The sequence below is a fragment of the Carassius auratus genome, chromosome 42 (assembly GCF_003368295.1).
Source record: "Carassius auratus strain Wakin chromosome 42, ASM336829v1, whole genome shotgun sequence".
NCBI lineage: Eukaryota > Metazoa > Chordata > Actinopteri > Cypriniformes > Cyprinidae > Carassius > Carassius auratus.
Window position 1 is genome coordinate 9,261,105 of NC_039284.1, and position 13,677 is coordinate 9,274,781.

The following is a 13,677-nucleotide window of genomic DNA, read 5'->3' on the forward strand; positions in this document are numbered from 1 at the left end:
AGTTCTCTGTGCGATGCAAAGCGCCAGATTCATATACATAATCATGAAAGAGTGAACTCTCTTGACTGCTCTGGCTACATTCTGTTCGTAAAAACTCATTTTACAAACTCAAAGCAGTGAAGATGAGCATGTTTAGCATGGCACTTTACTGTTTGATGACATACATGACCACCAGGTCCAGGTCATCATGTGGCTATTTGATCAGAGTGAGTCATTGTGCATGCTCTCCTGAAAAACAATGCCACTCAAATGGAATGAAGAAGCTTTGTACCGAGTAGCCTAGAGGATCATATTTCCATCCCATTCAAACAAGCAGAACTCAACCTGCATCCAGTGCAACTCTGATAAAGTTATTCACACAAACAGTGAGTCTCTCGTGTTTGCAAATTTATTTGCGAACTGATTTAAAAGCCAAATCGATACGGAATACACAGCGAAAAAACCGCGGAAAATATGCATACATAATGAATGAAGAAAATCGCGTTCTCGTGTACGCGCGCTCTCGCTCTCGCGCTCTCCGTCACCGTGTGCAAACTATTTCCACAGTACTATAAATAAGGCTGCAGAGTGCATAGGCTCAAACCTAAGGCGTGGCTGTGTGCAGGTGGACCACTGCTGCTCTCCATCTCAACTTTCTTCAAACAGGACTTTCTCCTCCGAGGAACTAAATCACCGCAAACATGCCTAAATGCCCCAAGTGCGAGAAGGAGGTTTACTTTGGTAAGACTCGAGTTAAATATTCATATTTAGATGCATGCTTCTTTTAATGAATAGGAAAAGAACGAAAAGAAAGTCAAAGTACACTCTTGTGCTGTTGTACAACTTATTATAAATACTTTTCGATGTTTAAAATAATGTCAAATAAGCAACAGCACGGAGGGAATAACCAGGAAGAGAGCTGTCAACTGATGCACGTGAACGTATTTCCTGCTTGAAACTTTTGCAAAACAGCTCTAACACAACTTGTGCAGGCAAGCATTTGGAGCAATAAAACACTTGCAGCAATAAAACACAAATACAGTGTATTATAGAAAATATAGTTTGCATAAAGATTTTAAGACTTAAGATAATTGCAGTGTTGGGCGTAGGGTGGTTAGACTAAAGCTGTTTGCTTGGAAAAACAATATATATATATATATATATATATATATATATATATATATATATATATATATATAATTCTATAATGTGTAATTCACATTAATGTTATATAAAAATAAAACAATAAAGAACATAAATCGCATACGGGCGCAGTACAGCAGTGACTAATAATGCAAATGAAAATGTCAATGCTTTACATTGTAAAGAAACCTGTTTGCATTGTGTATTCAGCTTAACTATTTAAATATTTTCAGTACCACTAGTGCAACCGAGATAAGATGTTTCTTTAAAAAACTTTACTATTTGGCATATATTCATTAAGCTGAATGAATATTTAAAAAACAGAAGCTATGCAGAATAAATAAAGTGCAGATTACAAATCTCTGATCAGTGTGTCCTGTGTGTAGTTGGTTGAGGAAGTTAAGTAATTACTGTCTTAGGTGTGGCTCAGATGACCAAATTATTTCTTGGCAGAATTGCAAGAGCCCAAACCCATTCTAGTGAATTCCTTTCTGCCTTGTTTGGCCTTTTAAAATGTTCTTTCTCACATGGACCATTGATTCTGCATCCAACTCTCCCAGCATGTCTGGATCATGTGTTCACAGTCCGGTACTAAACAAAAGAGCTTCCTGTATCATCCACCATAGTGTGACATGACTGAGCTGGGATGAGTATGACTCCTGTTACAGCTGTTGCAAGCAATTATAGCAGCTCGTAGTAGTCCATAAAAATGGGAATAATGTAGTGTATGTGCTATCCTTCAACACTCTGCTTACTGGATAAAAGATGAGGCATTACTTGGTATCTGGGGTCTTTGCTAACACCTCATCACATTTTTCAGATTTACGTCACAGATGGGAACTGTAAATCTTCCCCTTTGTCCATCCTTTGGTTTCTGCTTGCCAAAAAGCTCAAACGAATCTTCTCTCAGAGCCATAAATCTCACATCTTTTAGAGTGGTCATGCTTTCAGACAGTCTTTGGCATCCATGAGATGTAGAAACGCTTGCCCAAATCCTCCCTCCGAAAAAGCACCTCCCCTACTGGAGACGCCCCTATAACCCGCATGACTTTGTCTTCCCTTCCCACTGCTTTACGGTTGTTTATCATGGGGGTTGTTTGGAGAAATCTTTCTGCTGAGGACTGTGGATAAAGACTTCATTATGGGCCTTTAATAAGGGAAGGGAGGGATGAATTCCTTTGGGATTGTCCTGCATGCAGTATCCACACCCACCCATGTTCTCGCTGTCATGACTTTATCTGCGTTGAGTGGAGAACACAATGATCTGACCAGACTTGCAGCATGCTGGACTGCCAGACTTGAGACTTCAGTTTAAGCTTTGTTGACATTAAAAGTTCATCATGGCTTTAATCGAACTACATAATGGCTGCAAATCAGCTAAATTTTCCATGTGTAATTAACTTTGTATTCCTCTGACTCCTTTTTAAAAACAACTTAAGGGCTAATGAGTGATCCTTTAGATTCCAAGTAGCCTATGAAGTTATAAACAGGCCCAGATTGAAATAAACGGTTCTTTAGCCATTTACTTTTTTGGAGGAAACCTTTGGAATTCAATTGGTATGCAAATTAAAAATGTGCTAAATTAGGCTCTCCCCCCCCCCCCCCTATGCCATTTCTTAGCCAAAATATGTTTTATTTATAAACATTTATTACAAATTTAAAGTGATAGTTCACCCCCAAATTTTAATTTGGTAATTATTTACTCACATTCATGTCAATCCAAACCTGCATGACTTACTTTCTTGCTTCAGAATACAAAAGAAGATATTTTGAACTATTTTTATCCATACAACGAAAGTCAATGGGGTCCAAAACAGCATTTAACTTATTTGAACTTCTTTTACTTTAAATATAGGAGGGGAAAAACTGAAGCATTTTTTTACAAATACAAATATATTAAACAATTGTGTTCACCTGAAAGAACACGTATGTTCTGAACAACGTGGCAGTGAGTAATTAAGGATAAACATTTTCAGTCCCTTTAAATTTTTTTATTTTTTTGTATAAATTTTGAAATGTGGCTAAGAATTGAAGTGGCAAAGAATGGGTGTCGCCGGAGGGGGAGTACATTAAAAAAATGAATCAATAAATAGGAAATGTGGTGAATAATGTAAATAATGCACTGCAATTCTGCATCCATCATTTATTATTGGCCTATATACAGTAAATGTGTTTTTTTTTTTTTTATCTGAATGAATGTTTATCGTTGATGTTTCAGCTGAGAGAGTGTCGTCACTTGGCAAAGACTGGCATAGACCTTGTCTGAAATGCGAGAAATGCAGCAAGACCTTGTCGCCTGGCTCACACGCAGAGGTAAGTCACTCACAGAAATACACATGGCCTGCCAACCTTTTACTGGGACAGAGCACAGATTCATTTACCAGGCAGGCTTCATGAAGTCCAGTTAACTTTTGGCATATTTTTACCTTACATAAACACTTCAGGGGGTTAGACTGTCAGGGTAATAATGCCTTGCATAATATCCCCTGTTCAAGTCCATTATAGACTTTGCACTGACTACTGTGTTTCACCTCACAGCATGAGGGGAAGCCTTATTGTAACAACCCATGTTACGCTGCACTCTTTGGACCCAAAGGTAAGTTTCTTCAATGCGTCAGTGGCTCTGTTTTACTGTGCTGTAGGGTTATAGTTCAACTAGAGCATCACATGGCATAGATTAGTGCCTCGCCTTATAAACAAATGCATTGAGGACCATAATTTAATGTATTCAATTTTTTTTATTTAAAACAAGTATCTTCTTGTCAGCTATCCACAGAGTTTTCTGTTGTATAACTGAATTTTGAGTCAATTCTACACATTTTTGACAGTGTCCCAATTTTTTTGTGTTTTCAGTTAGCAAGCTAATCATTTAGCCTGCTAAGCTAACACATCCTGTCCAAGTTACTTCACATAATTATAGAAAAACGTTTAATTTGTATGGTCATACTATATATTCTATTTAAGACTAACATGATGACTGTCATATGTAAGTAATTATTTTTCTTATTTCCTCAGGTTTTGGACGTGGCGGCACTGAGAGCCACACATTCAAATAGGTCAGTGAGTTCACCATATAATCATGATCAGTTTTACCTATACATACAGAAGATGATGTTTAAACATGAACTAACTGCACTCTTCTTTCTATTTCCAGGTTTATACACTCTGTAAACATGTTTTAGAGAAGCTTGACTTTTGTTTTGTTTTGGGGTTTTTGCCACTATATTAAGCCACATATTGTTAATCCAAAGACAAAATGACCAAACTATGCCATGTTTTAGAAAGTACTAATTTGTATAATCTGTTTTCAAAATGTTGTCTGCTATAGCAGCTCACAATGTTTCATTAGGGAGACTTATCTAGTCTTTATAATGAAACTGAACATTTTATACATTAAATGTATTTCAAACCTCTGCTTGTCCTTCACACTTCTTTCTCAAATTAATTCATAAATTGATTAAACTATACTAGCTATAAATATATAGAATCAATTTTGCATTATTTTTTTAAGAGTTGATTATCCATTGTACAACATTATATCCTATTTATCCCCATCACTGCATCACTTATAGCATCATATAATTGCATCATGATTCTGTTACTCTTGTTTTCCTTTTAAAGGCTTTAGGTTCATTCACACGGCCAACGCTTGTTTACATTCATAGTGCTGTTGCTCTAAGGTTATTGGTAGACTGCAATCTGGACACGTGTTTTAAAAAATGCAATCACAGATGATACACAGTACAGTATATTGATGCTAAATCTAAGAAATCTTCTAATTGGATTGGGGATTTGTTTTCTTGCTGCTAAAGAAATACAGTTCTGCTGTTGGAGAGTGTTGTATATTATATTATATTCTAAAGTACAGCAGTGCTATTGCAATAAATCATTAACAGATGAAAAATCTATTACAATACAATATAAAGGGTTAGTTCACCCAAAAATGTAAATTATGTCGTTAATGAATCATGAATATCCATAAATTCTCTGTTCTGTTTTGCCTGCAGTCAGGACGGTGGTAACACTTTCTTTTTGTAGTCAAATTTAGACATTCTACTAACTATAAGCAATTTAGCAACTATATATCAACTACCAGTCATTAGACTATTAATAGGCTGTCTGCTTAATATTTAATTAGAGCTAACTGACATGTAGTTGAGAACTAATGAGTTTGTTGAACGTAGTTGCAAAGTTACCTAATTGAGTAGACTGTCTAAAGTGGATTATAACCGAGATGGGTCACGTGAGCGCCACCGATACCCCTATTGGTTGTCTCTCCCAAAGTTCACTCTATTTTTCAAGTTTGTTGTGTCACTGGACACGCCTCCATCCTGGCTGCATCCGAAATCACATACTTCCCTATTACATAAGCGAAAAACTGTATGTGTCTAAAGAAGTATGTCTGAATTCATAGTTATCATAAGGGAAGAAGCAAACAAACACCCGGATGACTTACTAAGATGGACATTTTACTGTCCCATGAAGCAACGGGAGAGTATTTGTGAGTGACAAATGAAGTGACGCAACTAATGCTGGTAGGGTCACCTGACAATGACAACATGGCGAATGTAGTATGTCCAGATTACATTCTTACTACATAGTACATACGTTTTTAGCAGTCACAAAGAAAGTGATTATTCAAAATGAGTACCTACTCAAAAGAGTATGTTATTCCAGATGCACACCCTGTCTCCCAATAGTCAATGTCACTTGTGTGGTGTGAACGGGTCTTTAATGTGAAAACGATTCCACGTAGAGAAGAAAAAAGCTTTAGTAACTGGCCAACTGGAGATTTAATTTTTTTGGCACTTGGCAATTGTTAATTTTCCACCCTGTGCCCCACTAAGAAACGAAACGCAGAGCAATTTCCACTTTTAGACAAGGTGATGCCAACAGATGTTGAGCTTTGTATTGAAAAGCAAATTATTGCTGGCACGGCTCCAGATTCCAGAAGCATGAAACAGACACGAGTAGGCAGTGTTCATTTTAGAGTAATGCCACGGAGCACAACCATTTCCAAATCACTGCAGTCCAGGAAACAACCTGCCAGAGGGAATAAATTCACTATTGATTCAAGCGAGATTATTTAGAATACCCTTATATGGTAACATGCCACAATGAACAATGCCAAAACCCACATACATTTGGAGGTGACTGACTCAAAAGGGAGTGCCACTTCCCCTCTGTGACTGTTCGACACGTGTGCCTACACCCCTTCAACTCCTTCCCACCAACCAACACTGAACGTCTGCTGGCTGAAGTCACTATGGTAACAGACACAAACAAACAAGACCCAACAGTGACTCGTCCAAGGCTCAGCCCGACTCTGTCTGTAGCATTTGACCCTGAACAAAGGTCCTTTATCATGGTGCGATCTGCAATGAGAGAGCAAGGGTTGTTCACCGGTTTGCCATTTCAAATATTTTTCAAAGAAAGAAGTATTGAGCACACATATGATGAAATGCGGCTATTTTTATAGCAATACAATTTAGATCATGTAACTGTGCAGCTTTCGCCCTCCCATAACACCCCCCCCCCCCCCCAAAAAAAAACCGCTTGCAACCTTCTCACACAGAAAGGATATTTCTGACTAAATCAAGGCTGTTTGGTGAAATAAGAACAGAACTGAAACGCCTGTGGAATCTTTCGCCAGTGATGAGTAAACATACTCAAATACTGAAACTGCCAAGCGATCTTCATTTGCATGGCCTTGTCATCTTTATTTAAAATGGTAAAGGATATCAATCTCTCGCTTTCAATGGCAGCACACTTTCCCTCAACTGTTTTATGGCAGGATATTTGTCAAGCTCCTGCTGACGTTAAATGGGCAAGCAATGAAGCTACAGACCAAAGAAGATTGCTACCCAAGAGAAACACAGTAGTTTTAAGAGTGTTTCTAAGAGTCAATGAGTTGCAGAATTCATATAACGTTTGTAGCCAACTACACGGTAGAAGCACATCACAATTTCCAGCTTATCCGCTCTATTTTTAAAAACAAGACTTTTACCACTGCACAACTTGTTTTAAGCTTCTCAAATGGATGTTTCCACAAAGCTATTTGCTACAAATGTCTTTTCAGTTACAGTGTTTTCCATGTTAGAATATAAGAAACCTGCTGTACTGTCTCCCTTAAACAGTCTAAAAAGGTGAAGGATAAAACTTTTAGTTACTTGCAGCAGAACATTGTATTGGTAATAAGGTAAGTTGGTTTTTGGATCTGCCCTACACAGATTCATCTGATGCTTTGAAGTGTAGAAGCATTTATTTACATTTATGCTTTTTAGCAGACACTTTTATCCAAACTGACTTACAGTGCATTTTCTATAAAAAAAATTTTTTATCAGTATGTGTGCTCCCTGGGAATTGAACCCACAACCTTTTGCACTGCTAACACAATGCTCTATCACTGAGCCACAGGAACAGTGCAACCAAACAGTTGTAAAAATACTCCTCAAATAATAACAAATAAAAAAAAGTGGATATTCGATGACTGTTCATCAAAACTTTCAACATGTACTGTATGTTAGACCCTATTCCATATAATCTACTAAAAGCTATCCGTGTTGCATGCTGGTTTCGTGGCCAAAGGAGAACTGGCACCCCATGAGCCTGGTTTCTCCCAAGGTTTTTTCTCCATTTCTGTCAGACTGTCACTGGTGGAGTTTTGGTTCCTTGCCACTGTTTCTTTTGACTTGCTTAGTTGGGGACACAATTTCTGACAATTACATTGTTGACTTGACTGTACAGATTCAAGGCCTATTGGACGAGAACTGAACTGGATGATGACACCATCACTGAACTGATTTTAACTTGGACAAAAAATTACTTTGTTCCTGTCCACTTGCATTATTGACAATCTATTTCCCTCTTTGCCCCTGTAAAGCTGCTTTAACATAATCTGTATTGTATAAAGCATGCAAATAAAGGTTACTTGACTCTAATCACTTGAAAAAATATGAAAAATATGCCTTTAAGCTACTAAAACTTTCCCAGAACATACACGTGCTGTTGTAACATAGTGGTTTTCTTTATTTTATGGCATGCACACCTATGGACGAATGATAGAAATATGCAATTTCCCTGAGGAATCTGTTCAACAGCTAAGACTGCTAAGTTGCTAAGATATTTTAGTCTCTTTGTATGGCTCATGTCCTTATTAGCTCATGTATACATGTAACGTTTGACTGTTTTATTATCCATGAGCCAAAAGTCACCAATCATTCATTGTAAAAAATGATAACAAATCTCTTCTCAACAAAGTGAAGTACCATGTCAAAGTTTAATATCTGTGTGAGTAATAGCAATGATGTTTGCACAATTAATTAAAAAAGTATAAGAGATATGAAGGGAGTTTAAAAACAAAAGTGAATCACGAGAATGTGCAGCTAGATCTTATTCATCGTTATTAATATTTCAAGGCCTGAATTATTATTGCGTGATTATTTGCGTTGTGCAGAGCTCCAAGAAGCTGTCACGAAAGCATTAGTACCTCATTAAAGATGGAATGATTTTTTACAAGCGCATTAGTTTGTCAGAGAAAGTGCAACGTGCAAACAGCTCAGCCAGAATATGACATGAGGGAGAAACTGTGGTTTGACGTTGAATCTGGTCCTCATCTCTTTTGGCAGTATGTAATATTTGTTGCATTCAATTTTCTGTCCCGTGGGTCCCATCTCATTGTATCCACCCTCACTCACTCACTGTTCTGCCCCAAACAGCAGAGCAAGGCTGGAAGCGGCGCTCCAAACACCTGCTCATCTGTCTCTGTTACTGTGTGGATTAATGAACAGAGCAGCTTCATGAGGCCAGATGTGATAATAGACATGCAACAGTGAGAAAAAAAGTGAAACAACGGTGTCATTTATTCAGTATGTCAAATAGCAAATAACAATAGCCATAGAAAATGATAAAAGAAGTCAGTTTGTTTAAAAAGTATTTAACAGAATTAAAGAAATGTAACAGAACACATACAGTATCTAGCTTTACTGCAAACTATAGTGGCGTTTAATTATTTTTAGTACATAAAATATACCACTATAAATATTAATAACTTTCAAAGATGTCTTTATATGTGTAAACTGAATTAAACATTGACTAATAAAATTGTTTATATTTTTATATACTTACCCTATAAAGTTATGAATTTCTTACACATTTTATAGTTGTTGCTTTCCCTGGGATTCAAACCCATACAGGGAAGTTATATTTTGGTTTATGTCAAAAGAAAAAAATATATTAAAGCATAGATGGTCTGTGTAATAAATAACATTAATACAAATAAAAAAACATCTTTAGGAAAATAAATATGTTTGATTAATATTAAATCAAAATGTCAGGTTTAAATAAAATTATAAATATAATTAAAAAAATATGATGTAAATACTAATACATTTAGCATAGTTGTTTAAGATATTTTTCATTTTTAATTCAATTTTGTTTAAACGTCTTAATTTGGGCAGTTCAGTAAATATTAAGTGAAAAGAGCTGAAAAAATAAATTGCAGTTGTCACTGACTCTTTTGACATTTCAGTGGAGATAGTTGGTAAACGTTTATATGTCAGCGGAAACTACAACTTATATAATTTTTGTATTTTCATTTGCCCCATCAGTGAGAGAGACACATATGTAAGTAATGAGAATTACTACTACAAATAAAAAATATGTAGGCTATATATAAATAAAACAAAAAATATTTTAAATTAATCATTCAATCTTAATGATTTTTTTTTTTTTTTGGGGGGGGGGTTAAATGTGTCAAATTTTCCTGAGATTCAATCAAGAGATACAGAAAACATCTTCAAACAAGTGAAATCTTTATCAGGTTTTTGTTTTGTAACGCAGCTCTTGCTGCATATTGATTTCAAACATGATTCCACAGGTTTACAGTTAATCACAGGGCCATTAAGTCTCAAACCTGTTATCATCTCTCGTGTTGGTACTCCCATCACCCGAGGGACATCAGGCCGAACCCATGGGGCTCATGATTCACTGGCTTTCCATTGATGAATGAACAACCCTATCACAGCGGTTACAAACGGCCCGGTGCAATTTCCTCCAAACACACATTACTGAAGTTTGCATTGCAGATTATGCAAACTCTGTCCTTTGTGTGTGTCCTTCTAGAAGACGAAACTGATCCCCTCTGATCGCTTCCATATGTTGTCGAAGATTTAAAAAAAAAAAACTAAAAAATACAATCTTCTCCCTCTACAGAAATGATGTTGGCCATTTTATCTCTGCATCTCTTCAAAGTGAGAGGAAAGGGGTGTGAGAATGTGAACGAAACCACCTCCTGTTCTCATCTCTGTCCCAAAATCCCCTGCTGCTTACTTTGAAACAAACACACCAGTCAGTTCTTCACCGACAGGCCTGAAATATGAGAGTACTGCAGCAGCTGTCTCATCATTGCATTAAATAAAAGCAGTATGTGGTAGATGATTGGTGGCTTTGGTCAGTAAAAGAGTGGCGTGCAGGTGGCGGTCACATGCTCGCAACATTTCTTTGTCAGGAAAAATCGTTTCGTTTTGGAGACAAAGTTTGTTCAGCCATTGGTCGTTTGCATGTGCGTGCATTGCTAAATACAACTCTGAAATGCAGGCCTAGCCTTGGATTTGAATGCGTCAAATAACTTATTTGATACTCTGAATTGTTTACGCATATTTAGCTAGATGAATCTTCGCCCTTTTGGTTACTCTTAAAGTCCAGGACAAAATTACATTAGTTTCCAGCTGAATGGATGCAGATTATTTAGATTTTGGCGCCACCCAATGGCAGGATAAAAAATTGAGCATCGTTTCGTTGTACTTGATTACTAAAATTGTAATACTGGTAAAGTATTATATACATAAATGTAGCTTCATTACGTCCACTCCTCTGTTGTTATACTCGAAAATTAATTGAAACATTTCTCAAAAGCCTCTACAAAAACTAAGTAAAAAAAACGTGTTATGCAATTTGTTTGTAGAAATGCTCCCCCCTCGTGTTTGTTTTATTATACAGACTTTTTATTTTCTTAATTTGTTTCTACGTTTATTTCAGTGCTTATGCACTTTATTAACTTTGTTTCGGATTTCAATGTCAGTTTCTTGTTGCAAATAGACATCTGTGCCATTGTTTTTTACATCCAATGAACCCATCATTAAAATCTAGTTTTCATTTGATTTGTAAAATTTATATGAAAAAAACTTTTTTGAATCACGCTTTGCTTACTTCTGTAAAGACATTTTAATTCTTCTTTTAATTAACCTATATATATATATATGTGTGTGTGTGTGTGTGTGTGTGTGTGTGTGTGTGTGTGTGTGTGTGTGTGTGTGTGTGTGTGTGTGTGTGTGTGTGTGTGTGTGTGTGTAAAAAATACTGTACACAACAGTGCCACCGTGTGGACATTCAGTGTGGTCCACAGACAACTTAAGAAAATTCAGAATAAAAGCTAAATTATTGTTTTGAACTTTTTAAATTACTATTGTTCCTCTAGCCATCATTTGACCAATTAAAACACATTTTTCCGCTCCAAATACTGTTACAAATATTGTCATGTTTATTGTGTTTTTTCCCTTGTTTATGACTCTAAAGCAGGGGTGTCAAACTCAATTTCTGGAGGGAATTCAACCCTAATTAAACACATCTGATACAAGTTTGACACCCCGGCTCTAAAACACATGATAAAAACAACTGAACGCCAATAAGTTATACTGTAGTAAAAAGCACTTCAGAGCTCTTTCCACAGCCATCATTAGTGTACAAACCCCTATGAAAATAGCATAGAAAGTGTGCATACAGTTTTAGAAGCCTCTTTCATATTTAGGATTCCTCTAGAGAAGAATTTCCCTTGGCTGAATGAAAGACGGAAACGGGAGGTGCACCCTTACGACATTCCCCAAAATTAAATTCATTTCTCAACAACAATAAAGCTCGGCTAAAATGTTTCGACAAATGCCCGTATCTTCATATTAGAGCAAATCAATGCTTTCACATGTATGAACAAGTATTTATAATATAGATTTTTTTTTTTATATATATATAAAAAAGACATTAAATAGTCGAGGAAGCTTCTTTTTCTCACTTGGCTTTGAGTTTGAGAGAGCTCTGAATATTGGTGCATCACCTATATGCAACCATGCATGCACACACACACACACACACACACATATATGCATTCACACGTGCACACGAGCTCACACACTCACACGCTGCATAGAAGAATTCTGTGTTATTAGTAATAATTGGAGCCTTTGCTGTTGGCTGTGAATCCCCCGCGCGCCTATCCTTAAAAAGAAGACTCTTTGTTGCCATGGAGACAAAGCCAAGTGCTCAAGTGTTTGGCCAGAAACCCAAGCTGCTCGCAACTGGCCTTAAACTCACCAACCATCACATCTCACATTTGTTCTTACACTAAAATATAAGTTGATTATCTAATACTTTTGTTCAAAGATGCTAAGAATAAAAGAAAAGGTGTGGGAGGGAACTCAAAAGTCCCACTATTGCACTGACAGTGTGATTTTATAATCGAGCTTTCTGCAAACATATGCGATCTTCATCACACACGCAGGTAGCAAATATCTCAAACGAAAAGTCAAATGAGAAAAAGAATTCCACCCCTTCTTTTCCCCCCGAAAACAACATAATCCAACACAATAGTAACAGTAATGATAATAGCAATAAGTGATTATATCAAGCACAACCATTATAATCTGCAGAGTATAAAAAACACCTTTGAAAAAGTGATTGTCACGTGAAAGACAGAAAGTGTCCAAAACATCGAAGGCATCAGCGAGGTCACCGGTTTAATTAAAGGAATAGTTCAGTCGAAATTAAAAATGCTAGCATCGTTTACTCTCATGTCTTTCCGAACCTGTATGACTTTCTATACGGCGAACACCGAAAGGAGATGTTAAGCAGAATGTTCAGGCTGCTCATGAAATTAAAGTATATAGTACCAAGCTCTAAAACTCGTATACATGGACATATGATAAATGTGTGATGAAAAAATATGAAATTAAATCTAAATACCACCATAACTCCCATGTATACATAAAGTTAGTACTCTGCGGTGTTAATTCAGTATAATTAATATACCATTGTATAATATATTATAGTACTACTTGAGTATTGTATTCATTTATATATTTTGAATTACCATTTAGTTTTTACATTTTTTACTAGTAATTTTGTAGAATTTTTGTCTTGATACATTTTTTATATATTTATTTTTAACTTTTAGATTTAGATTTAGTTATATATTTTTCTTTAATTTCAGGTTTAGTTTTAGTAAATTATGTTTACACAATTTTCCAACTAAAATATAACTTTATTTTAGCTTTATCAATTAAAAAAAAAAAAAGAATCGTTTTAGATAACACTGTCAAGACGAGTCGAGATTTCATTCTGTTTCTCAGAAAAATTGATTCATAAGAGTTGGAATATAGTGTGAAAGTCCTTTGGTGTACTTTTATGTTTATGTTTGTCTTTTTTTAAAGACTGAAAGCCCTTGGGAGAGAGAAAGAACAGCATGAACATTCTGCTAAATGTCTCATTTTGTGCTCTGAAGAAAAA

At 36.1% G+C, this 13,677-nt stretch overlaps 1 protein-coding gene across 1 annotated transcript; it reads left to right on the forward strand.

Annotated features, from left to right (window-relative positions):
• Positions 1-499: 499 nt before the first annotated feature.
• On the forward strand, positions 500-4,535 carry LOC113060573 (cysteine-rich protein 1). Its single transcript, XM_026229595.1, has 5 exons — positions 500-720; positions 3,341-3,435; positions 3,661-3,718; positions 4,138-4,178; positions 4,277-4,535. Exons 1-4 carry the CDS (start codon positions 681-683, stop codon positions 4,176-4,178), a joined length of 234 nt encoding a protein of 77 aa, XP_026085380.1. The 5' UTR covers positions 500-680; the 3' UTR covers positions 4,277-4,535.
• Positions 4,536-13,677: the final 9,142 nt, after the last annotated feature.